Source organism: Tribolium castaneum, chromosome 8, assembly GCF_031307605.1.
Source record: "Tribolium castaneum strain GA2 chromosome 8, icTriCast1.1, whole genome shotgun sequence".
Classification (NCBI taxonomy): Eukaryota; Metazoa; Arthropoda; class Insecta; order Coleoptera; family Tenebrionidae; genus Tribolium; species Tribolium castaneum.
The window spans coordinates 16841226-16866450 of NC_087401.1; the positions used below are offsets into that span (position 1 = coordinate 16841226).

General features: G+C 36.9%; 6 protein-coding genes across 8 annotated transcripts; 3 read left to right on the forward strand and 3 right to left on the reverse strand.

Moving 5' to 3' along the window:
• Positions 1-139: 139 nt before the first annotated feature.
• On the reverse strand, positions 140-1265 carry Gr80 (gustatory receptor). The gene is made up of 2 exons (NM_001144128.2): positions 456-1265; positions 140-409 (listed from the first exon to the last, which is right to left on the reverse strand). The coding sequence occupies exons 1-2, from the start codon at positions 1263-1265 to the stop codon at positions 140-142; spliced, it is 1080 nt and encodes a 359-aa protein (NP_001137600.1).
• A 161-nt stretch (positions 1266-1426) lies between these two features.
• mst (misato) lies at positions 1427-2987 on the reverse strand. The gene has a single exon (XM_967579.4). The coding sequence runs from the start codon at positions 2985-2987 to the stop codon at positions 1449-1451; it is 1539 nt and encodes a 512-aa protein (XP_972672.1). The 3' UTR covers positions 1427-1448.
• Positions 2988-3305: 318 nt separating this feature from the next.
• On the forward strand, positions 3306-4396 carry Coq5 (Coenzyme Q5). The gene is made up of 5 exons (XM_967537.4): positions 3306-3444; positions 3490-3639; positions 3692-4028; positions 4076-4187; positions 4235-4396. Exons 1-5 carry the CDS (start codon positions 3306-3308, stop codon positions 4334-4336), a joined length of 840 nt encoding a protein of 279 aa, XP_972630.1. The 3' UTR covers positions 4337-4396.
• SmD3 (Small ribonucleoprotein particle protein SmD3) lies at positions 4340-5045 on the reverse strand. The gene is made up of 2 exons (XM_967490.5): positions 4598-5045; positions 4340-4552 (listed from the first exon to the last, which is right to left on the reverse strand). Exons 1-2 carry the CDS (start codon positions 4905-4907, stop codon positions 4449-4451), a joined length of 414 nt encoding a protein of 137 aa, XP_972583.1. The 5' UTR covers positions 4908-5045; the 3' UTR covers positions 4340-4448.
• Positions 5046-5113: 68 nt separating this feature from the next.
• On the forward strand, positions 5114-6438 carry Dpit47 (DNA polymerase interacting tpr containing protein of 47kD). 2 transcript variants are annotated; one of them, XM_001814540.4, is made up of 3 exons: positions 5114-5260; positions 5313-6232; positions 6278-6438. In XM_001814540.4, exons 1-3 carry the CDS (start codon positions 5114-5116, stop codon positions 6363-6365), a joined length of 1155 nt encoding a protein of 384 aa, XP_001814592.1. In that variant the 3' UTR covers positions 6366-6438. The 2 variants fall into 2 exon arrangements, with proteins under 2 accessions (XP_001814592.1, XP_064214481.1); XM_064358411.1 differs by having other exon boundaries at positions 5118-5265.
• Positions 6439-6501: 63 nt separating this feature from the next.
• LOC100142142 (uncharacterized protein) lies at positions 6502-24059 on the forward strand. 2 transcript variants are annotated; one of them, XM_064358397.1, is made up of 3 exons: positions 6502-6600; positions 8520-8563; positions 19639-24059. In XM_064358397.1, exons 1-3 carry the CDS (start codon positions 6569-6571, stop codon positions 22602-22604), a joined length of 3042 nt encoding a protein of 1013 aa, XP_064214467.1. In that variant the 5' UTR covers positions 6502-6568; the 3' UTR covers positions 22605-24059. The 2 variants fall into 2 exon arrangements, with proteins under 2 accessions (XP_064214467.1, XP_008194514.1); XM_008196292.3 differs by lacking the exon at positions 6502-6600 and adding an exon at positions 7960-8232.
• The last annotated feature ends 1166 nt before the right edge of the window (positions 24060-25225 follow it).

The window sequence follows — 25225 nt, forward strand, 5'->3', positions numbered from 1 at the left end:
AAACTTTAATTCAGTTTTATGTTTTTGTTTGTTTTTGATCGAGAGTTGATAATGTTGATTGATGATTACTTTATTAATGGGTTTGGCACAATGCTACCAACTGTTGAAATAAACTACACTAAATGCCAAATTTTATTCACTAAACTCGCATGTTGGTATTGAATTGTATAATTATGATAAAAAATGTTGTTACGGTGCCCATCATGTGAAAAATCGTGGTTTTGTTTATGGAAAAAAATCCAGCCGCTGTGAATTGGGGCGAATTATTGAGGACCACATTAATAAATTCGTAAATTTCTTTCTTTTCTTTTGACACGGCGTATTGTCGTATCTTGTACGCCAGCAAAATTGTGGTTTTTACTTCTTCCAAGACCGAATCACACAGTAAAATCAGGATTGTGGTACCAACCTAAAAAAAAATTAACCAAAAACCCAAATTTTGGTTTGCGACTCACAGTTGTCAAAAAAACGACACTTATATTCGAAATAATGACTCCAAGGTATTGCTGATTGTCGTAGCCAAAGCTATTTTTAAAAATATCGTCCAAATAGTTTAAGAGGAGCAAACTTGAGTACAAAACAATCATAATTATAGGCCACCCAAAAACATCGTTAAAAATCATATTTAACTCTTTTATTGAACATATTAAGCCTTCCACTCGTTTAATGAACGCGTGGAACCTGTCATGGTCCACAAATGGCCGACTTTGCATGTGTACCAACTGCTCGGCCAACAAAAAATTAACATTCCGGTACTTCCCCCAAAAAATCGCCACAACAACGCACAAAAAATAATTATAGTAGAATTGAAAGTACAGTTGTACCACTTCAACGAAATACTCCTTGTAGTAATTAAACCCCAAAATATCCGTCCAAACGTAAGCTACGTAAATCGTAACCACCCAGTATATCAAATTTGGCGCCAAAAACTTGCCACAAGTGCGAAAATCAGGTTTGTGGTGATTTTCCACCAACTTTGCCATAAGTTGGCCGTACTGTTGGCGTTTACAGAAAACTGGTGCCAGGACTGTGTAACAATTGAACAGGTTGACAATCAACACCATTGCTATGGTAACGACCAACTTGATTGGGGAGAAATTGACGTAAAGTGGTTGCCGGTAATAAATAACAGAAACCGTTGACGCAGTCATTAAAACGGGAATAAAACAAGTAGCGTAGATTTTCGTTACGATTTTGTTTTTTGACGGCGTGATTGCGAAAAATTCGCCCACGGTGACGATCAATCGCAGTAGGTTGTGGTCCATGAACACTACGCACAGCCGACTCGATTTAAATGTTTAATGATTTCCGCGTATATTTTGATTAAGTGTTTGACGTATGTTATTTGAACATCAATTATTTACGGTTTTTTCGGTTTCCGGCCGATAAATACCGGTTTATTTCGGTTAATGTTTAATAAAACCAATTTTACCAACGTACAAAATTTATTAAATCAGATAATTGTCTTCGTAACAGTCTTTCAGGTCTAGCAACCGGTCGAAACACTCGCGGAATTGGTCATTTTCAACGCCTTCGCTCACAAATTGGTGGTATTTCTTGTATTTGATTTTTTCCAGTTCTTGTGACAGTGTTTCAAGCATAGTTCCGACAAATTTACCGGTGTGCAGGCCTGCCAACGTGTTAATTTTCTCAACAGGGCCACTTCTACCACCGTCAATATCGCCAGTGTTGCCAACCCGTTCGGTGAAAAAACCCGGAAATGGCGTCTTAACTGCCATTTGTTCGCCACAAACTGTCACTTCACTTTTAGTGCCATAACTCGTGCACACAATAAAATAACTCAGCATTTCTTTCAAATCGTTGCAACGATACGCCGGGTAATTTCTTTGTTTTTCGGCCAAATTTGGCGGTTTTTTGAGCCGGCGTTCCGGGATTCCCCTCAGTACTACCAACTGTAGGCTATTGTCGGGGTTAATGTCACACCAGGGCGTCACCGATTGGCTCAAATGACCTTCCCACGTGTTCAAACAATCGATGAAATCTTCGTTTGTTTTGAGCGGAAACGGAAGACAAACACTTGCCGTTGCGACTTTACGTCCATTCGTAGCAAAATCGCTGCATACGTCGATTAGTGTGTTTTTTGCACTTTTGAGTCGATAATTGAGGCTCAAGGTGTCCAAAGTCGCCGCCAAAATGGCGCTCGTGTGGTATTTGAGGTCAGGGTTGGGGGCTATATAATTGAATTGAGGGGGTTTTGAGGTTAGAGGCACGAAAAGTGAGGAGTGTTCGGCGAAGCCGTCGAAACACAGCGCCAGATTGAGGAGGTGGATTGGGTTTGTTGAGGGTTGCACTAGGGGGAATCCCAGAACCGGTTTAGTGTCATAATCGTCGTTCAAATGCTCCAAACAGGAAACTGTAATACCGGCAAAAGCGTCGGTAGAGTCGCACAAAATGTGGAAGCCTTGAAAACTGTTGCATTCTTCGATGTAATTGCGGATTTTATCGGAAAAATCTTCACTAAACTGGTCTTTCTTCCACAAGTTCGCCCCCAAAGGGAAGATATCAAAGGGCGTATTCTCATTATCGTGTTGGTACTCCTGGACGGTATTAACAGTCCTGGGGTGAAAGCGTGTGTATAAAAAATCAGACCAGACCCGAACTTGTCTCTCAAGGTCATAGATTTTGGTCAAGGTGGCATTCGTCTCAATATCTTTCTGAAATTCGTTTTTTTCCTCCGGGGGTTGCGCGATTATTTCGACTTGATCGGGGGCACTTTGCGACGGGAGGGAGTACAATTCGCCCTCCTGGGGCAAGGTTTTGAGACTGCCCTTCAAATCGACCAAAAGTAGTCTCGGGGTGAACGTAACCTCATTTTTCAAAGTCACCCCCTCGCGGAATAAAACATCGTGGTTGATTTCGGAGGGGGAATCGTAACGGAAACCCGCTTCTTGCACGTTCCACCAGTGGGCCCCCACGTAGTTTGAGTAGTGGCCGAACTGTAGGGTTAGAATTTCGTGCGCTGACATAACCTAAGTTTAGGTAACTGGGCAATTAAACGCACGGTTTTTGTGCAAATTGTGTGGGGGGCCAATTAGTTGTAATTACCTCACGATTTTTACCGAGTTATTCGCACAAAACTGACGAAAAAGTGGTCAAATCAGTGGCGACACATTCTTTTTGACAAGTAAACATAACCTAAACACGTCCAATTAAAAACTTTAAATCGCCAAAATTAAACACAGTTAGGTGCAGTTTGTTTTGTTACAACATATTCTAGTACATGAAGTGAAGGTTTGCCGATTTTTTCGGACAATTTTTGCACATTACGTAAACATAACCGCGAAATGTTGACACGACACCTGTCCAGATTTCTGCGCGTAAGAGCCCCATTTCGGGGCTTGAACACGTCGCAGACCACCAGCGATGACAAGGAGACCCATTTTGGGTTCCAAACAGTGCGTGAGAGTGAAAAGGCCGAAAAAGGTATCACGTTTTTTGTGCCCAATTTTTTTTAAATTTATTTATTAGTATACAGTGTGTTCGAAAACGTGGCCGGTAAGTACGACCTGATGAACGACGCAATGTCGCTTGGGATTCACCGAGTGTGGAAGGACATTTTCATGTGCCGTTTGGGGCCCACTCAAAACACTAAATTACTGGACATGGCAGGCGGGACCGGTCCCAAAGCCCCCATTTTTTGTCACTTGTTTGTTATTTAAACGTATTTTAGGTGATATCGCGTTCCGATTCCTCAATTATATCAAAAATAACAACGTTGAAAAAAACTGTCACGTTACAGTTTGTGATATAAATGCTGATATGCTGGAAGTGGGCAAAGCCCGAAGTAGGAATTTAAACCACGATTCGGCGCTTATCAGTTGGGAAAAAGCCGATGCTGAAAATTTGCATTTCAAAAACGATTCGTTCAACGCCTATACGATTGCCTTCGGTATTCGTAACTGTACCCACATTGATAGGGTCCTTCAGGAGGCTTATCGAGTTTTACAACCCGGGGGGCGTTTCATGTGTCTAGAGTTCAGCCAAGTTGAGAATGAAACTATAAGATGGTTGGCACACTTGTTTTTTTATTTAAAATTTTTAACGAAACTTGTAGGTTTTATGACAAGTATAGTTTTCAAGTTATTCCAGTTTTGGGACATATTTTAGCCGGCCAATGGCAAGCCTACCAATATCTAGTCGAGAGTATCAGGAAATTCCCTGATCAGGTGAGCCAACTGTTTTTTGTCACCACTTGACGAAAACTATTTATTAGGAAACTTTCAAAACAATGATCGAGGAGGCTGGTTTCCGCGTAGCCACCTATGAAAATTTAAACAATGGAATTGTCGCAATTCATTCAGCGTTTAAACTATAGAACTGGAATTGAAAATATTTATTTGCTACACGTTTCAAATAAAATAATTAAAAATGAGAAGTTTTTTTCTGTACTTAACCTAATTCAGTCACACTTAATCTTTCACTCCTAATTATCTGCCGCGTCCCGCGGCAGCCCCTTGGCCCGGCGCCTGCCAGGCGCCGCCTCTTCCGCCCCTCACGGCCGGATTGGCCCCCCGGCCTCGCCCCCTTGCCGCTGAAAACACAATTAACCAAAATTCCACCCTCAGAACCGCCAAACCTTGTGCCCTCAAAATCGCCGACTTGCCCCGTCCCGCAGTCCCCGCCTTTGTCTGTTTCTTGAACATGGGGGCGTTCTTTAGCATGTCGGGCAGTATCAAGAACCTGATTTTGGAGCCCCGAATGTACACATTCTCCAGCTGGGCCACCCGTCCGTCCCGATACGTTACCGTGATTTGGGTCATTTGGCAGTTCATGTTGTCTTCAGCCTCGATCAGCTTGCCTCTGTAGACTTCGCCGGTGATGGTCTCGCAAGTGACGATATGGCCTTCGGCCTCGTGGAGCACTTTAATGGGCACCCCGATCGACATTTTAACCGTTTCTTGTGCACTTTACACGAAAGAATTTAATTTGGGGCCGATGTTTGCGGATTTTTCCGGCAATACGTTGACGTTACGAAAAGACGCCAAGTGGTGGTGGCCAATCAGCGGCCCGCATTGCCACGGCCAGCGCCACCAACCGGCGAACTTCGTTCAAACCGACCAATCACACGGTTTGTTGTTCGCTCTTTGAGGTTATGGCACGTGTGCCCCCTAAAGCCCCCCTTTCGGAGCAAGAGCGCCTGGCCTTGGCCGCGAAGCTCGACCAGGAGCTGGACGAGTTCATCGACAGCCTCCCGAAACGCAAGCCGGAGGAGCCCGTCCCGTTCGACAGATGGGAGGAAGTGAGGTTAAGTGGGCCCCCGTTTGCAATAATCACACTTTTGTGGCTTCCAGGACATCACAAATCACCCCTTTTTCATGAAAACGGTGCCCGAGGACGGGGCACCGCTGCACCCCCTTTACGAAGGCCTCCAAAAGCTGAAGTACGACCCGGACGAAAATGAGCCCCAAGACCTGGCAATTGCATACAAAGACGACGGGAATTTCAATTTCAAGCACAAAAAGTACCGCATGGCTGTTATTTCATACACGGAGGGGATCAAAGCAAAGTGCGGCAATGACGAAATCGAGGCCACACTGTACAATAACCGGTCTGCGGCTCATTTCTTCCTGGGGAATCACCGGTCGGCGCTTGCCGACGCCGAAATGGCGCTAAAATTGAAGCCTGGCTACGGGAAAGCGCTAGTCAGGGCTGCCAATTGTTGCTACAAGACTGGCAAATTTGACAAGGCTATTGAGTATTGTGACCAAATTTTAGGGGGGAATGATAATAATAATAACGAAGAGGCGCAAAAGTTGCGCGAAATGTCGCTAAACTCGAAGAAAATCGCCGAACGCGACGCCCGTCGCAGGGAAAAAACCGAGCGAAAGCAACAAAAAGAGGAGGCGTTGATAATCGGGGAAATACTCAAGCGGGGGATTGACATCGAAGGGCGCGAAAATTTGAATTTGGCCAAGCTTGAGCCGCAATTTCCGCAGCTTTTCAACAGTCGGGTCGCGATTAGAGATGGACGGTTGGTTTGGCCGGTGGTTTTATTTTACCCCGAGTATAAAATAATGGATTACATTCAAGAATTTGACGAGTGTGATTGTTTTTCCGAGCAATTGTCGCAAGTGTTCGAGACCAGGCCCGAGTGGGATTGCGAGGGGAAGTACCGGGTTGGGAACTTAAACGTTTATTTTGAGGACAAAAAAAATCGGATTGTCCCAGTTGACGTCAGTCGAACGTTATTAGAAGTTTTAAAATTAGAAGGGTAAGAAGTGGTGTTTGTTTTATTGATGCTTATTGATTTTTGCAGGCATGTAATACGTGAAGGGACCCCCAAGTTTATCATCCTTCCGGCGAATAGTCGAGTCGAGAAACTATTCTTGGCTCGGTCTTTATAAAATTCATACAGTTATTTGTGTAAGTAAAAGTCCGGGAATAGATTTGTGAATAATTAATAAAGTATTGATTCAGTTTTATTTTTTTATCAAACCACAAGGAATATTTTTAACACGGTTTTGTCGCACATGTTGCGCTCTCAGAACCGATGTTCTATTCTAACGGTGTGGAGGTGCAATAAATTATTCAATTTAGATTTGTTCCTATGAAAATTTTAATGTTGGGTGAGTGCACACGGTAAGTAAATCATTTTTTAGTTGTGTTAAATTCAAACGCTCGCTTATCGATTTTTGATATGTTAGGAAATATCGGGAATAAATAAATAATAAGTGTGGGGTTATTTGAGGTTATTGGCGGTTTGTAATTGAACATAACCGAGCTGCGCGTAAATCTGATTATTTAATGGTTTACCACATTATTACGCTTGATTATTTGGGCTTTTTTTTTCAGAGAATCTAATAATGTTATCAGCGATTTTTTTCAACCATTCGTTTAACTGTAATAACATAAAGTTGTATTTTTTTAAATAGGAATCATAGTTGGCTATGACATTTTCGAAAAGATTATTTTTTTCTGATTTGATATGTCTATTTGTGTAATAATTAATTTTAAATATATAAGAAAAAAAAACATTTCGCTTTTTCTTTATAGTAGGCCATGAAAAAATTTTTGATTTTTAATTAAAACTATGAAAATTGTATTCCCCAAAAAGTATATATAATTTAGTGATTTTTTAAGCCCTAATTAATTAAAAAACAGCATAATAAATTTTTATTAGATCAAATTTTTGCAATTAATAAAAATTATTTGTTTTATATTTAAAATGGCAAGCTTACGTTGTCATTCTATTTTCCAATTTTAAACAAGAAATGTCGGAAGAAGAAAAATCTTATTAATTGTATGATTGCGTATCAATAAAATTTTATTTTACAAAAAAATGTCAATTCAAATAGCAAAATCAAATTATCTGTGGTAAAAAAATACATAGGATTATCAACGCCACCTCCGTTATACTTCACTAAATCATAAAAAAGTGTCATCAAACGGTAGTGACACATCGTTTGCAATTTTCTGCACATTTTTTATGTAATTAAAATCTGCGACGCTCGTATATTTGTTCGATTGAAAATAACTTTAACATAGCTTATTTTTATAATTTCACATTTTTTACTTTAATAACCGTTCACAAAACTTCTAGATTATTCACACCTTTTATGTGAAATAATTTATCCATGGCCAACTACTTTCAAATATTTTAAATATATTTTTTCTTAAAAATATCACATTGTATTTATATTGTTTTGTATTTAGAAAAAAATAAGCTTTTCGAAAATGTCATAGTTTTTCCTCTTAGTTCCGGAGATCCCCTATTATTCATAGGCGACTTCGCAGTGATTTTTCCAAAATTGGTCTTTTTTATAACGAAAAATTGAATACCTTCGAAACGAAAAAAGATAAACCCATAAAAAATCAAAAAAAAAAAAAACAAAACCCTGGAGCTGGACGGTTTGGTTTCCGGTTCATTTCGCGTATTATTTTAAAGAAAATTTAAATTAGCGTAAGCACAGCCCCCTGCTAGTGCCTTTGGTGAAAGTGCGTTTGGCGTTGGCAGTCCTGGTCCGTAAATAGACAAAATGGCGACGCTATGATCCCGTTGGTGTCGGCGATCCGAATTGTCCGCAACCGTGTGAATTAAAGCGAAGGCGGTTGTGAATCCGCCCCCGAGGCGTCGCCGCAGCCCCCTTGGGCCCCACACGGATGCTGTTTTGTGTCAGTTGGTGGGCAGTGTGCGCAAAACGGCGGTGAAAAAATGTGATGTTGTTTCTTTGTCTTTTATTGTCGACGATGTGAAGTGTGGTCGTGTTGCTGGTGAGTTTTTGCGCTCGTTTTCGGCGTTAAGGCGGCTGCAGGGCGGCGGCGGCCGCTCGCGCCTCCGCCATGCCAGCCTGGGGGCGGTGGGGGCGGCTGGCGGCCGCTTGGGGACGGGTTTCATTGAAAATTTTAAGTAGGACATGAGGAATCTTGGGCGTATTCGACAACAATGTCGACAGTGTTTTGTTGGGCGGCTGTTTTGATTTATTGGAACGTCTTTCAATTTTTATTAAAATTATCGATTTCGATCGATTGTTCGTACAATTTTGCCTTTTTTTTTGCAGATTTTTACGGCGAGTGGATTGCGGTTTCGGATGCACTGATAATCGTAAGTAATTCTTCTCCCGATTTCTTATCACACTGGCATCAGATAACGTCTTTCAAATGCCACTAGGAGCAATTTAAGCGCTTTTTTAACGACGCTATTTTCATAATTTGAAAAGGGGACGGTGTTTCACATTCCCCAACAAATATTTTATTTATCTGTCACTGGACAGAAATGCGGTACTTTAATTACGTTTCACAGCCTCCTTTAAATTATCGACACGATTGCGTTATTTATCTATTTACGGTTGGTAGAAGTGGGCATGGCCTTCTCTATAACTTTTCAAATTGGAAAACTTGGATAAATTCTGATGGTTATTCCGGAAGTCTCATTGTGAGAGATATAATTGAAAATAATCTAATTCAGGAATAGTTTTCCAAACTACAGATAGATATCGGATTAATTAACTTGCCTTTGATAAGAAAGAAAAGTTTGAATAGAGCTCAAACTTTGATCAAGTTTCGCGGAAAATTCGGTTCAGTTTTTATGGCATTTCCGGCGATTATGTGGCAGATACTGTGACATATTTGACAGTTATTGGCTTACATGACACTGCAACAAATTAAATAAATAAAGAAGAACGTTATCAATAATAAATTATTCATTTGACTGCTGAAATTAAATGAAAAAATGCAGTTTCTTTGGTGTGAAATTTTTGGTTAATTTTCACTAACAAATTTTTAAAGAAATAAAGAAAAAAAATTACAATAATAGAGTACTCATTTGAGAGCTGAAATGAATTTGACAGTAGAGCAGCCAACTTTGATTTATAAATTTATGATATATTTTTATTTATTATTTATTTTATTGTAGTGAATATTTAATGATTATGAAAAATTTTATGTAATAAAATAAAACATACGTTGTGATTTTTGTTTCATAAAAAACTGTTGAAAAAATTGTATTGTCATGAATATCAAAATTATAATAAATGGATGCGGTTTCTTTTTTTTACTATTCGGTTTTTTTTTTTGGTTTATTTTGGACAAGATTTTTGTTAGAATAACGCTGAAAATTAGAAAAAAAAATATTGTAGCTTCTGAATCATCCCGCAATTGTTTAAGAATTTTTGACAAGAATTTTACAATAATAAAGTATTTATTTGAGTGCTGAAATTAATTTGACATGAAGCAGCCAACTTTGATTTATATTACATTTATGGAAACACTTATTATTTTTCTTTACTTTATTTATTATCTATTTTATTGAAGTAAATATTTAATGATCACGAAAAATATTAGGTAATAAAATAAAACATACTTTGTGATTTTTGTTTTATAAAAAACTGTCGAAAAAATTGTGATGTAATGAATATCAAAATTATAATAAATGGATGCGATTTCTTTTTTTACTATTTGTTTTTTTTTTGTTTATTTTGGACAAGATTTCTATTAAAATAACGCTCGAAAAATGGAAAATATTGTAGCTTTTGAAACCGGAAATTGTACAATGTGTTTTTAAATGATTCTCATCTAGTCATCTGTGAGTTTCTCATGTAAAATCAGAAGATGCCGCTTCATATAATTAATGATAGGCATTTAGACATCGATAATAAAAGTAATAATAAATAAGCTTCGATAATAAAAGTGTTTTCTTGCACGGTGTGACAATTTAGTTGAATTTTAATGAAAGTTTTAAAAGAAATTAAGCGAATTTTTCAACTGACAGATAACAGATTTGACATTTATTGGCATTTGAGCAAAGCGGCACTACTTTTTTACATGTAAACCAATTTCAAAGTTAACTAGATGAGAATCATTTAAAAACACATTGTATAATAATTTTTGACGATTTTTTTGATTAATTTTCGAAAACATGCAATAAATTTTTAAAGAAATAGGGAAAAAATTTGAGAAATAATAGAGTATCTATTTGAGTACTGAAATGAATTTGACATTTGAAGCAGCCAACTTTGATTTATGTTACAAAATGGATATTTTTTTGTATTTATGTATTTTTTTGGTTTATTGTGTTTCTGTTTAAATGACGAAAACAAACAATGTAAAAAATAATCTAGCTTTTGAATCCGGCATTTGTTCAATAATTTTTGTCGAAATTTTGCAATATAATTGAGTTTTTACAACGAAAAAGCATAAATAACGCAATTTTTCGGTACAAATGATTGTGTTACTGTGTGACAAATGTGCCAATCAATAAAACTTCGTCAATTTTTTGCTGTATTTTTGTCGAAATTTTTGTTTTCACCCAAACTCATTGGACTTGGAGCTTGATTTCAGGCTTCACTGTCAAAAATTACAATAAAATCGAGTCAGTTGTGGACCACCAGTGTTTAATTGTTATTTTCCAGTTGTGTAGAAAACGAGTCGAGCAATATCTATTCTATCACGGTTCAGTTTCCTTCTTTTATTTCCTAATGCTTGAAAAAACACGATAATCAGGCGTTAAGTGACGCGTCAAATCGCGAAATAATTGCAAAATTATCTCCGAGAACTCCCAAACAACCAATCCCAATTTTCAACACTGATAAATCACCGTTTCAAAATTTTTTCATCGAGCATCACTTTCACTTTATAATTAAAATTACCATAATGGTGAGGATTTTTTCCAAATTACGTAATTGTACAAGTTTAATTAAAGGAAACGAAATCGTCTTTTTTCCGTTATAAGTGGATGTTTTACAAGGGGGTCTCGTATCCTAGTTAAAATTTATGACGTTTTTTCATTGCGTATTAAATTACTTCCAGTTTCACGTCTGGTGTGGCTCCTGATATAAACAAAGACCGAATTAGAAACGTAGGAAAAAATGTTGTATGTGTACATAAATAAACAAAAGAGCCAGATGCCCCTCCGAAATTCAGTTAATTTTCATATTTACGCTTCACGTGACACTTTCTGCGGAAATTTGTACAGTATTAAATTCTCGTTTAATTAAAATTTAAAATTGGATTTGGTTTCGGGACGGCTAATACTTTTAATCGATGAAAATTCTTCATTCAGCGAATTAATTGGATTATTTCACGATAAAAATTACGTACGCCACTGGCTTTGCATCTCCTCCACAACCTTGAGTTGTGTTTCCAAGTGGAGGAGGAGACGAATCGATCGTATGCCACAATGAATATTATTGTACTAGGAGGTAAAAGTGCGCTATGATTTCCGTTTCCGGAGTGTCACTTGAGGAAAAGCGGCTCGAAACACGTTACTCACTTAACTGGAAAATTATCTACCGGTACAGGAACGAAATTTGCATAATACGAAATTTTACGCCATCCAGATGAGTGTGTCAACAGTTGATACAGGGATTGGAAAATGTGCAACAGATAGCGTCTAGTTTTTTTTTTTTTTTGTTAAGGTGGTAATTATTTTCTCGTGCGTGCGTACATTCACACAGAATGGAATAATTAACGGACTCGAAGTCAGTTTTTTTTTTTTCATAAAAGTTGTTGCATCACGTACGGAATTAGAAAAGTTTCACAACACGACAGATACAGCGAATTATTAAGATTTAGGGTAGGAATATAAAGAACGGAACGTTTCCTCCTACCTCGTAAAAACTTACTAATTTACAACGAAGAAAAAGGGATTTTGTGGCGTTATTTATTTTACGACTGTGTTTGGTTTAGCAAAATGATACGCCACTGGAAACAGTGTCAAAATTCCCATAATTTCCACCACAGTTGTAAAAATTTAACTGATTCCACTACAGAGAAAATTGTTCGTGAACTCGTCCAAAGTGAAAGGCGTCAATGACAAAAGCACCGTTTCGATCTTTTTCCCTGATGAATTTTTCGTCCGTTATTTACGTTTCTTTAAATAGAAGTAGAAGGTGAATAGATAAAAAAAACAGTCGGCAACTGTATAATGTTAATAACCAATCACGTCGCCATTGAATGGATTTTTTGAGGTTATAGAATTACAATTAAAAATAAATGAACGTCGACCGAAATCCATCGCCAACTTTTGTAATAACTTCCACACGTCATTTAACTTTTTAACATAGACTAAGTAATTGTTAATGAATGCGTAATTACCTCGTCTAACATCAGGTTATCGTTTAATAACACGGTTCGTCAGTCTTGGGCCACATACAGGGTGTTCAACTTTTACCATCCGCCAAAACAATTTCTAAAATATTATTCATTTTTACTCTTTTCTAAAGAAAAAAAAATAAAATAGCACAAATCTGTTTTTTTTAATATGATTTATTGTTTTTTTGTGTTGTTTTTGCCGAAATAATTCCGTTTCTGGCCGAAAAATGTGTTTAAAATTTGAGATACTCTGGTTTGTTTTAGCAAATTTGTGCAAAAATAACAGTTTTTTGTTTAAAAACGTACTTAAACACTGGAAATTTTCGACTTAATTGAGTTTGAAACATGTTTTTTGACTCAATTTTGTGATTTTTTGGTTAATTTACGACTGGTTTTTGCTAAATATGTGTTTTTTCTGACCAAAACAGTTGCACTAAAACCTTCGAGAAATGTCAAAAAATATGTAACATATATTTTTCGGCGTTTTTTTCCGAAAAATTGTTTCAATAAAGACAAAAAACTGAGTTTTCAACTCAAATACAACATTGCAGAGACTCTTTCGATCTTAACTAGCAAGTAATTTCATTTCTTTTTTGACTTCTTTGGCCCAATTTTGTGATTTTTTGGTTGTTTTTAACTGCATTTTGTAAAATATTTGTGTTTTTGACCGAAAATTGCACTAGAAAAGTGAGAAAAAAATTTTTTTTGACTTAATTCGGTGATATTTCGGTCCCTTTTAGCTAAATCTTGCGAAAAAAACAGTATAGGTCAGTTAAATTGTGTAAGGATATGGATTATTTAAAATAACTCTCTTAGGATTGCATTGTTACGCCGATTACGTAAGTGTGCAAAATTTCAGTTCATTGGAACACCAGGAACCCGTTTAAATTTGGCTCGGAAAATGTGAAACAGACAGACAGACAACAAAGCTGGTTAAATAAAAAGCTCCGTTAGATCACTTGAAACACCCTGTACAACATGTTTGAAGTACGAATTGCGTTGTAATCCAAAAAATTTCGTGTTTTTTCGCGAGATTAAGTGATTCATGAAATATTCACTCTTTGATGATAATTCCAGCGGCGGCAAGAGTCGAATTATTTTCGATTCGATGAACGTTTTGTTGTTATTATTTTTATTTGTGCTCTCCGAGTTTAAAATCAAGTTTGCTTTGTGACTTTAAAACGATCGTTGGTTGTTTTTTTTAATGTGTTTTCATTCGTGTATGCATCGAGGATCAAAGAGTGTCCTAATGATGTCGGATGCATGTCTCAAAATCATTTGCTTTGTTATTTCTGTAACGGTACGCCACTGGTTTTTAAGTTATGATACGAAATTCAATCTTTGCAATTTTTCCCTTTCGATGTTACGATAAAAAAAGGCTTAACCTGTAATCCGCTACCTTTCCCATTACGCCAACGAATACAAATCGCATCCTTTCACCGATTTTTTACTCATGGCCATCTTTGATTTTAATTGTATCACGTGGGCGTTAACATATAAAAATACTAAATCACTTATATAATTTATGGACGTAATAAAATAAATCGTTATTTTTGACGTTTTCTTTTATTAAATTTAAATCATGACACTTTGAAGAAATACGAAGGGTTCGAGCAGTTTTATCTAAATTGATAAAATTTTTATTATTGTTTCATTGCCGGAATTTATTCGAATTATTCAACCGTGATGGAAATGTTGTGATTATGATAAAAATCGTAACAATTCCATCACGGTTTCTGAGTCAGAATCGTGTTAACGTTGTTAACATTTTTTCGATACAGGGTGTTGCCTAAAACCTGTCCTGACCCGGTATAATTTTATAAAGTGTTACGGGAGTTAATAAATTATTTTAATTAGCGAAATACCGAACTGTGGCGCAATTTATTTTAATTCCAGTGACAATAAAATGAATATTAAATTACGCTTTGTGCGTTTTTTCTCGTCTTTTGTTTGAAGCTCCATCCAGTGAGCCAAACTCGTCACAAAAACAATTTTTTCTGCGACGATTAACGAAGTGACATTAATCTGAATTTAATTCTTGTCACTGTCGGGTTTCGAGTCAACTATCCGTACAAACATTTCCGTTTTTTTTTTCCTTTAATTTCAAACAAAACACCTCCCGAGTTTTAAAATCGCCGCAGATTAACCAGTCCAAATCCTCGCACTCTCTCTCATACACAATTATCATTCAGAGCTAGGAATTAAAACGCAATTATCACGAAATTTACAGCTCATAACAGCTCGAAAAATTGGATTTTTAACTAAGCCGGGCTTTGGATGTCGCGAAAAAAATTTATATCACAATTGAGGACGAAGAGGAAGAGAGGGAAAAAAACGTACGATCGAACGCACGAGTTTATGACGGACGTTCCAAAGGGGGAAGAAGGCCTTAACGAAATTACCTAACATGTAACAGATGTCGGGATGCGTTCTCTACGATATTTTTGTTCGCTAATTCGGAAATTTTCAAGGATCGAGGGAGAAATTTTTATTACGGTCCGTTCTTGTGAATACGGCCGTAAAATGGTCACTCGAAATGTCATTAAGTGATAAATTATGCTTTCGGGTCAGTAAACTATCAATAGGGGATGTTTCTACAAGTACACAAGGGTGAATTATTGACGCCATGAACCAACAGTGGCGTAGCTAATCACTTTAAATTGTAAGAAATTTTTGGATTGAATAAAAAAAATGGTCAAAACAGGCTACAGTTTCTAATTATTTTTAATAAACCTGGCGAGAAAACGTCCTTAAACATTTGCGAAAGTTAAACGTAAAAGGTAATTTTTGATATTTTTAGCAATAGTTTGGTATGTTTATGCAAAATTATTAATTTAATCAACATTATTAATAAAATTTGTAGAAAAAATGAGTTTTTTTTTTATAAAACGAGCCAAAAATTTTGTTTGATGTCATTGACAATAATGTAATTTTTTATTGAATAAAAAAACGGATTTTATTTGTCAAAATTTTGTAAAAACAGAACAATCTTTGATCTATTTTTGCTGATTTTTGACGAAATTTTGCAAAATACCTGAGTTTTTAACTTAAAAATAATATAAATCTGTCGAAAAACTGGTAACTTTTTGGTATATTTGCTCAAAATTACACAATTTTTTATGTAATTAAAATAAAAAAATGTTACTAGACTGTTTCAAAAGTCAAAAATGACGTAATTTTTTGATCATTTTGCAAATTTTTCGCACAATAAGTGTGTTTGTAGCTCAAACAATATGAAATTTTCGATTTAATTTGGTTTGCTTTAACAAAATTTCCTATTTCTTTAATCAATTTTGGTAATTTTTGACGAAATTTTCCAAAATGTGTGAGTTTTTAACTCAAAACTTAAATAAATCTGACGAAAAACTGGTAACTTTTCCGTCTTTTTGTTCAAAATTACACAATTTTGTATGTAATTAAAATAAAGAACGTTACTAAACTGCTGCAGAAGTCAAAAATGACGTAATTTTTTTGATCGTTTTGCAAATTTTTTTTATTGAAAAATGCACTTTTTTTACTGTTTGAAAACTTTTTCGCATAATAAGTACGTTTGTACCTCAAACAATATGAAATTTTTGATTTAATTTTCCAAAATACGTGACTTTTTAACTCAGAACTAATATAAATCTAACGAAAATTTGGAAACTTTTCCATCTATTTGTTCAAAATTACACAACTTTCTATGTAATTAAAATAAACAACGTTACTAAACTGTTGCAAAAGTCAAAAATGATGTAATTTTTTTATCTTTTTGCGAAAAAAGTGATTTTTTTTTATTGAAAAATGCGCTTTTTTTCTCTCTATTTGAAAATTTTTTCGCATAAGTGTGTTTGTAGCTCAAACAATATGAAATTTTCGATTTAATTTGGTTTGCTTTAACAAAGTTTCTTGTTTCTTTAATCGATTTTGGTGATTTTTGACGAAATTTTCCAAAATGCGCGAGTTTTTAACTCAAAACTTATATAAATCTGACGAAAAACTGATAACTTTTCCGTCTTTTTGTTCAAAATTTCACAATTTTGTATGTAATTAAAATAAAATACGTTACTAAACTGCTGCAGAAGTAAAAAATGACGTAATTTTTTTATCCTTTTGCGAAAAAAGTGATTTTTTTTATTGAAAAATGCGCTTTTTTACTGTTTAAAAACTTTTTCGCATAATAAGTACGTTTGTACCTCAATCAATATGAAATTTTTGATTTAATTTTCCAAAATACGTGAGTTTTTAACTCACAACTAATATAAATCTAACGAAAATTTGGAAACTTTTCCATCTATTTGTTCAAAATTACACAACTTTCTATGTAATTAAAATAAACAACGTTACTAAACTGTTGCAAACGTCAAAAATGATGTAATTTTTTTATCTTTTTGCGAAAAAAGTGAAATTTTTTTATTGAAAAATGTGCTTTTTTCTCTATTTGAAAAATTTTTCGCATAATAAGTGTGTTTGTAGCTCAAACAATATGAAATTTTCGATTTGATTTGGTTTGCTTTAACAAAGTTTCTTGTTTTTCTAATCGATTTTGGTGATTTTTGACGAAATTTTCCAAAATACGTGAGTTTTTAACTCAAAACTAATATAAATCTGACAAAAAACTGGTAACTTTTCGGTATATTTGCTCAAAATTACACAATTTTTTATGTAATTAAAATAAAAAAGGTTACTAAACTGCTGCAAAAGTTTAAAATGATGTAATTTTTGATCATTTTACGAAAAAAGTGATTTTTTTTATTGAAAAATGCGCTTTTTTTACTGTTTGAAATTTTTTTCGCTTAATAAGTGTGTTTGTAGCTCATACAATATGAAATTTTTGATTTAATTTGGTTTGCTTTAACAAAGTTTTTTGTTTTTCTAATCGATTTTGGTGATTTTTGACGAAATTTTCCAAAATACGTGAGTTTTTAATTTAAAACATATAAATCTGACGAAAAACTGGTAACTTTTCGGTATATTTGCTCAAAATGACACAATTTTTCAAGTAATTAAAATAAAAAACGTTACTAAACTGTTGCAAAAGTCAAAAATGACGTAATTTTTTGATCATTTTACGAAAAGGTAATTTTTTTTATTGAAAAATGCGGTTTTTTCACTCTGTTTGAAATTTTTTTCGCATAATAAGTGTGCTTGTAACACTTGTAACAAAGTTTCTTGGTTTTTTAATCGATTTTGGTGATTTTTGTCGACATTTTCCAAAATGCGTGAGTTTCTAGGTTAAAACTAAAATAAATCTGACGAAAAACTGTTAACTTTTCCATCTATTTGCTCAAAATTACACAATTTTTTATGTAATTAAAATAAGAACGTTACTAAACTGTTGCGTTCTCTTATGGTCAGGTCAGGTCAGGTCAGGTTTGTGATATGGCGGTAAATTTAAATTTAAATGTGTTTTTTAAGAAGAAAAACTATTATGTATTATCTTTGAATGTTTTCCGGCGTATTCGATAATTATTAATAAGAATATTTACGGCGCTGTTGAACGTTTTTATTGTCAAGAATGTAATTTCTGGTGATTAGATCAGGGCAGGAGGGGAAGTTAACGAGCGATCGAAATTTGATTCAGTTCCATTTTTGTGCACATTTCTTGATTAATTTTCCTCAGAAATTCATCTGTGGAACGTCATTAGCCCTCTCACCCTCTCTACACCCCTTTTGACACGGTGGCGTAAAATCAGAGTTGGCGTTTCATTACCGAGTGACTTTCTAAGTCGATTAATAACCTCATCGATCGCTAGTACAACACCTGTCATTAATTTCGATCGGAAAATTTTACAATCTGGCAATAACTTTTTTATTAGGGCGTCGTGATGAAATTCCCTGTTTCGGTAAATATAGGGGATGATGGACCGCAGGAATCCAAATATGTATTAAGGGATGTGAGATTGGTAATTTTTTTTGTGAGTGTGTGTTATTTTTCTAATAACAGTCGTGGTGAAACTTTTTCAGTTTGACGTCTCTCGGGTATTTTCAAAGTTGGTATTATTGTTCGATAAGTTCGAGGATGTAATAACAAGTCCTTACAATTTATTTTTTGTGGTGGTGGTGGGTTTCATCCCTGACAACAGGTGCTCCACCACCACCCTTAAAAAGTATTGATTTGATGAATTTTTGATGTGGAAATTTGGACATTGTGTGTCAAGGAGGCGCAATAAGTGTCCTTGAGATTGCCTCCTTCGATCGCTCTACAGTGACGAGATTAAAATGATTCAGCAAGAATGTATAAAAAATTCCGGTGTGTGTGTGTGAAAGCGATCGATTCGGAAACTTTCTCAGTACACACACCCCGAACACAGCGTTGAAGCGAAATTGAGAAATTAAATCCGAATTTTTGCCTTATTGCTAAAGTTTATTTGTTTTTGAACAGATGTTGTCACGACGTGTGCTGTGTTACAACGGATTGGTCGATTTGAATTTTTTATTTTTCGACAATTTGTCGTTGGCTCCATTAAGTTAATTGATTTGTGAGTCACGACTTAACTACCCGAAAACCCTTAACAATAAACGTCGATCCTCTTCTCCTTAATTACCCGACTCTCTCTTCTTCGGAAACAAAAAAGTCACGTTTAAATCACTCGCAACTTCGCCGAAAACTAGTTTAATATTTAAACCAATTTAACTCGTAAACTAAACGTTAATTAATCACAAAGCGATCGATAGAACGAATCTCCTGTACTGTGCATTTTTTTGAGGCGCTCCCTTGGCGAAAAAGCGATATTTTCATATTGGAAACAATCCAAGAATCGCAAAGGAGGCGTATTGTGTTTCTCTTGTTTCACGATGATTGATCGACGTGAAAAAATACAAACACTGAGGGAATTGAGAGGTTTATTGTGTGCGGTGGGAGCGTACCGCAAGGAGCTCGTTAGGGACCGATGCTATTGTCGTAGTAATAACACCCTGATAACGTATTTAGATTTGATCTGTAGATACAAAAACTACAAAACTGAACAACTGATCAAGCTGATTCGAAATATATTTACAACGTATATATTGCTATAGAAATATATATATATATATATATATTTCTTGAGTTTTTTAATTCAAAAACATATAAATAGGTTTGAATATGAGTGAATTTTTTGATTTCAGGTAAATTCCCATGTCGTCCGTCGTCCAGCAGCGCCCTCTCATCGGCTCATCATCGGCGTGAGAAAAATGTCACCATCGCCATGTTAAAGCCAAGTGATCTAAGCGTCGCGACGACGTCCGCACAGCGGCGTCGTCGTCGCATCAAAAAATCTATCTGTGATTCATCTCCTCATCAAGACTGTGGACTTGATGAAACAAAAGAAAACGTGTTTCTAACAATACGTACGTGCCTATTAACTCGATTCGCGTCAATTTTCCAAAAAACGTTATTAATCAAGCAGTTGTTGCTTTACTATTTGTTACTGATATCGTGGTGCAGTGTTAGTTCTTCGGTTGAAGCTTATTCGAGCGCGTTCGACAAAAGCGAACATTTACTCGAGAAAATGAATCTTGAACAGAGCATCGCTGCTGTATTTAATAAAGTAGCTTACGGAAGCACGACGAAAAGATCTATACCGGATAATGCTTATCCAGTTACGACACTCGCTACACCACTCCTTACCACCTACAAGTATTCCGATGGAAACGACGAATGGGAACGAGTTGATGTGAAGAACGAACGGCCTTCTGGACGAAGTAGTGTCGATTTCGAAACAAGTGACTACGAAGAGAAGAAGGATGATGGGTATGGAAGCGATCTAGAGAAGGATCATGTACTACCTACATCAGCACCAGCTGCTGACATATTGAAGAACAACAACAACAAACACTATAATAACCCTAACCGGTATAACAACGATCGGTTAAAGCCGGACTTTGAGCCTGGCGAACAAGTAACCGAGAGTAACATCAAGTCAACCACGGGGGCAAGTCTCCATAGAAACGTACGGCCGACTAAATCAATGTATAGCAAAGACATTCCCAGTTATATCCCTCCAAACCGGGATTTTTTCACACCGCCAATCCCTCCAGCATTCCAGCACCCTTTCGCCGATAAACCTACCCTTCGTGGGACAAACTCCCATGGTTTCGCCAGTCGGAGACCCATCCCACCGCCCAGTTTAATGCCCAGCAAAGACCGAATCCCCTTCCGCCCCGACCTACCCAAAGTCAATGCCGAGAAAATCCCCGAACCCAAAACCGAAAAAACCGAAAAGAAGAAAACGCTAAACACGCCATCGCAAAGTGCCAAATTGGGCGATTTCTACGGCTTGAATCGCCACAATGAGACCAGTTTCGAGTATGAGAAGAGTTACGCACCGGAACCGTCAATCACCAGGATACTGAGCGGTTCTAATGGACGCCATGATGATATACAGATACCGGAAATACTGTACCGTGCTGTGACAGCAACACCACAAAACGTCAAAACCACCAAGACACGAGCACCGGCCGCGGAACCGTCAGTTGAGATCGTCCGGGACGAAGTCGAGGAGCATGAGACTGAGAGGAGCGAGGAGATCACCGAAAGTGTGACGGTACGGAAGGAGGAGACGACGCAAGTTTCGGTCAACTTGCCGAACGTTAAGGAGAAGGAGACGAACGTGACAAAGGCGAGTACCGAGGAGATTTGGCTGATTTGTTGGAACGTTCATGTTTATTTGGTTGTGTTTGGTTATATCCTCCTGGCGATCTATTCGATCTATAAGTTGGTGCGGTACGAGAACGACCCTCATATGTTCTCGAAGAGCTATTTCCTGACGATTCATTTGATGTTGACGGTGATTTGTGTGCTGAGGATTTTCTACCTCACCTATGATCCGTACAACGTCAATAAATCGTTCAATATTTTCCTATATGAGTTCTTGCATTCGTTCCCTTTGTCGCTTCTAGCAACGACGTTCGCCGTTTTGATCCTTTTCCTCCTCAAACGGACGCTGACGCATTTGGAAGTCAAGACGCGACCGGTTTTTCTCGTCGTGTTCGCACTCTTACATATAGTTCTATGTATATGTTTGAGCACGTTTGAGAGTTTCGGCCATTTTGAAAAGGCCAGTCTCATTGTCTGTCGACCGGTTTTCGTCCTCCTGTCATGGGCGCTCGGTTTTAGTTACTTGTACTTGTACCGAATCATTAAAAACGTCTTGGCCAAGAAAAGCCAGAACTTGTCCGAGATGTGCACACAGAACATCTCATATGCGTCGCATATAACAATCGCAGTGGCGCTACTTTTCATACTTTTGGGCTTCGTCCAATTGTATGCATTGTTCTTCATTAAAATCGACCGATTCAATGATGAGACTAAACACCATTGGATTTTGTGGGGTTTCGAACTTTCGGTCCGTTTCCTCGAAATTTCAATAATCACCCTTTTGGCAATCGTGGTGAGCTTGAAAATGTCGCAACGCGAGAAGCAAACCGGGGGATTCCCCCTCTTCCCGTGCACGACCAGCGACTCAAGCACTGATAACATATACCCTAACAATTGTAATACCAACCCCAACGCGCTTAACTACAGCCGGAACGAGATGATTATGGACAACATACCAACCGAACCAGTCGAACGTCCCAATTTGTTAAAAACCGCCTTTCAAAACGACTCCTTCGATAAGAAATCAACCCTAGAACGTTACCATTCCGATTCGGAACGCACTAGCAATTTCGACCGTTTCGAACGCCCGAATTGGTCCGATCGGTTCGATTCGCGTCCGAATAACCACGAGGCGAACTTCGGCCGAAGTTCGGCGCGGTTGAATTCGGCAAAGTACTACACGAAGCCGAAGTATGACGATGAAGGCGGGGCGCAAGAACGTAATATCTATAGCGAACCGGTGGATAATCACCAGTACGAAAGGACGCGGCATGATTTCGAACGCGGGGATTTCGATAGAAGGAGTCGGAATTCGTCGAATACGTCCGGGAGGAGATCGACTGGTCGGACGCGTAAAAACCATGCTCGACCCCATCTCGGGGTGCAAACCTTGCCGAACCACCAGGATTCCATGCTGGTGGACGAACAAGGTTTCGTCAGATTTAGGCACATGCAGGAGGAGAAACCGAGTCAGGGGCATTTTAGTGATGCGTGAAATTCGGGGCTGAGTCGGACTAAAGGGTAGTGAGCCGAGGGGGCGAATTGCAATTAGAAAAAAAGTACAAATTTCGATACATTTTGATGATTTTTGGAGTTGTCAGTGCAAAAAATGGATGCCGGGTTAAATTGGGCTGTGGCGCCCAACGTGGGGCCACGACCAACTAACCAAATCTTTGAGAGAAAACGAGTTTTAAGCTGCAATTATGGTTAAACACACTCATGATGGCATGTCTACTTAATTTTATTGAAGAAATTTGGAGTGAAACACTTGAAAGACATTAAACAACGACCTAACTATACCTAGTTATTTATTGATAATACTCATTTCGTGACGTTTGGAAGCGCAGGGTACTAGATAGCCCCGTTTCGTGTGATTTTAGCAATAATTCCGTTAATTAGAGCTCACTACCCCCGCCGCCCCCGATAGACGGTTCGGCCTAATCAAAACCCACTTTCGCTTTTGACGTTTTAAAAAACTTAGCCATGACAGTCACACGTGTGAACGCGGTCCCTCACGAGGACAAACCTAATAAAGTAAAAATCCACTAATTGTTAGATTATAGTGTATGTACGATTATAATACTTTACGATGATAAAGTAGCAGTGTATAAAAATGAATTTGCAAAAGTGTACATATTTATAATGTTAAGTGACTATATATAATTTTAATTTTTTATATAATTTTTGATAAGATACAGGGTGTTCGTGTTGACAACAAACAAAAAGAACGGCAGCTACTATGACCCGATTTTCTCAAAACTCTTCTCCGAATTGTTTCGTCCCCTGTATATTTTTAGTTAGTTTAGATGAACGGACTGAATTCATGTTATTTATTATCGTTCGGGCTAAATACACGAGAAATTACCGTCCTAATGACCAAAATAGGCGGCGGAAAAATCGCTCGCCAGAGGGCGTCTTTTCCGGCGACGTGTCACAAATATGTAGATGTGTTTTGTTTGTATATATGTATCTAAGCCAATATTTAGCCTTGCCATTTTTAACTGCTGGGTTTTTTAATAACGTAGTAAGAGTTAAGGAAGAAGAATTATTATTTTTGTACATTATGTTCAGTATTATTTTTTTACGTTCACAGTATTTATTATTAGGTTTCCTTTCTCACAAAAGACTTGATTTTTATACATTCCTCGTTACTTGCCACTCTTTACTTTATAATGTTCCTAAGTGACGTACTTATACCAGTAATTCTGACGTTTTTTGCCAGTATTTCTATAACGCCTCTACTTGTATTAGTATAGAGAGAATAACATTTTTTGATTTTTGGTGTCACACAAATGTTATTTTAAACAAATAAACTACAAGATATAAGTGAATCTGGTGATTTTCCAAATGTACAAAACTGATGAAAAATACATTTCGTAAAGTCATCGCTTTATTTATACGAATCGACTTCTATTGTATTATATTATTGTAAAATATAAACTATGTCTAAGCTTGGATTCAATTAATCCAATCCCTTTCACTTAATCCTGCCAGTTTATGTAACTAATTATACAAAGGTGCATTGTGGGTTGCTTTACATTAATAGCTGAAATAATTAAACGTAATTACACTGACATGAACAGTTAAAATCGTTGTTGTGTGTGTTTTACAAAACAGACAATGTCGGAGGCTTTGAATAAGAAAAGCAAACAATGAAACGATTGCTATTATTCCACGTAATTACAGCTGAATACGTCGATATTTCAGCGTATAGGCAACCAGTTGGGCGAATAGATTCGTATCCCAAGTAGGCAACGTTTTGGAAAATTTATTCCGGCCATAATATCACACGTCGTCGCCGTTAAAGTCGGCGAAATTTGCAAGTCGCGATAAAGATCATCGATTTAAAGCATAGGTTAATCCGTTCCATTTCGTTATCGGTCACGTTCCGAAACAAATGGACGAATACGTTTCGAAAATCATAAAGCGCCATCGTTGTGTCGTGGCTCTAAGTTTGATAAATGCGAGGATCTGGACGGAGAATTAATGGATGTGTCACGGCTTCGCCTTAAAAAGGGTGCAATTTGTTTTTTTCCTCATGTCTAGAGGTGGTTTTCCCAAAGAAAACGAAGAAAAATTGAAATGAAATTCTGTGATTGCGTAACCACGCCCACTTCGGGCCGGGAAATTTAAAAAATTTGATTTTCTGCCACTTTCATTAATAATTGACGACCTCGGGGGTTTACCCAAATCTGCGGAATTTATGTACGAGTTGTACGTCTTTGACCCGAAAAGCGATCCGATTACGGGAATGCCTGATTATTGCTATTATTACCCGACTAAATGAATTTATGGCCGGAGGATAACCTTTTTTGTTCCAAGGGAAGCGAAGAAAAGATCCGGAGGGTGATTTATTGGCCCTATAGTATTGTTGGTTGCATAACCAATAACGAACGTAGCGAGTGCGCCAATTGTATTACTTTCAGTAAAATGTTTCTGGTAATATTGACAATTGCAAACATTATTTGAATAACCCGATTTAATCCACAATGTACTACCGATTGCTGTTTTTATTGTGTATTGTTTTTTGTTGTAATTAATTCCAATCGGCAAAGCTCGTCCAAATGTTAAATAAACAATGTGTTTGTTGATTATTTTATCTGATATTAACGAATT

Coding starts and splice junctions, on each gene's coding strand:
- Coq5 (XM_967537.4), top strand. CDS start 3,306: ATGTTGACACGACACCTGTCCAGATTTCTGCGCGTAAGAGCCCCATTT. Junction 4,029..4,075: donor GAGAATGAAACTATAAGATG/GTTGGCACACTT, acceptor CGAAACTTGTAG/GTTTTATGACAAGTATAGTT. Junction 4,188..4,234: donor TCAGGAAATTCCCTGATCAG/GTGAGCCAACTG, acceptor ACTATTTATTAG/GAAACTTTCAAAACAATGAT.
- Gr80 (NM_001144128.2), bottom strand. CDS start 1,265: ATGGACCACAACCTACTGCGATTGATCGTCACCGTGGGCGAATTTTTC. Junction 410..455: donor GTGTCGTTTTTTTGACAACT/GTGAGTCGCAAA, acceptor ATTTTTTTTTAG/GTTGGTACCACAATCCTGAT.
- SmD3 (XM_967490.5), bottom strand. CDS start 4,907: ATGTCGATCGGGGTGCCCATTAAAGTGCTCCACGAGGCCGAAGGCCAT. Junction 4,553..4,597: donor GGCGATTTTGAGGGCACAAG/GTTTGGCGGTTC, acceptor TTGTGTTTTCAG/CGGCAAGGGGGCGAGGCCGG.
- mst (XM_967579.4), bottom strand. CDS start 2,987: ATGTCAGCGCACGAAATTCTAACCCTACAGTTCGGCCACTACTCAAAC.
- LOC100142142 (XM_064358397.1), top strand. CDS start 6,569: ATGAAAATTTTAATGTTGGGTGAGTGCACACG. Junction 6,601..8,519: donor ATGTTGGGTGAGTGCACACG/GTAAGTAAATCA, acceptor TTTTTTTTGCAG/ATTTTTACGGCGAGTGGATT. Junction 8,564..19,638: donor TTTCGGATGCACTGATAATC/GTAAGTAATTCT, acceptor TTTTGATTTCAG/GTAAATTCCCATGTCGTCCG.
- Dpit47 (XM_001814540.4), top strand. CDS start 5,114: ATGGCACGTGTGCCCCCTAAAGCCCCCCTTTCGGAGCAAGAGCGCCTG. Junction 5,261..5,312: donor CGTTCGACAGATGGGAGGAA/GTGAGGTTAAGT, acceptor TGTGGCTTCCAG/GACATCACAAATCACCCCTT. Junction 6,233..6,277: donor GAAGTTTTAAAATTAGAAGG/GTAAGAAGTGGT, acceptor TGATTTTTGCAG/GCATGTAATACGTGAAGGGA.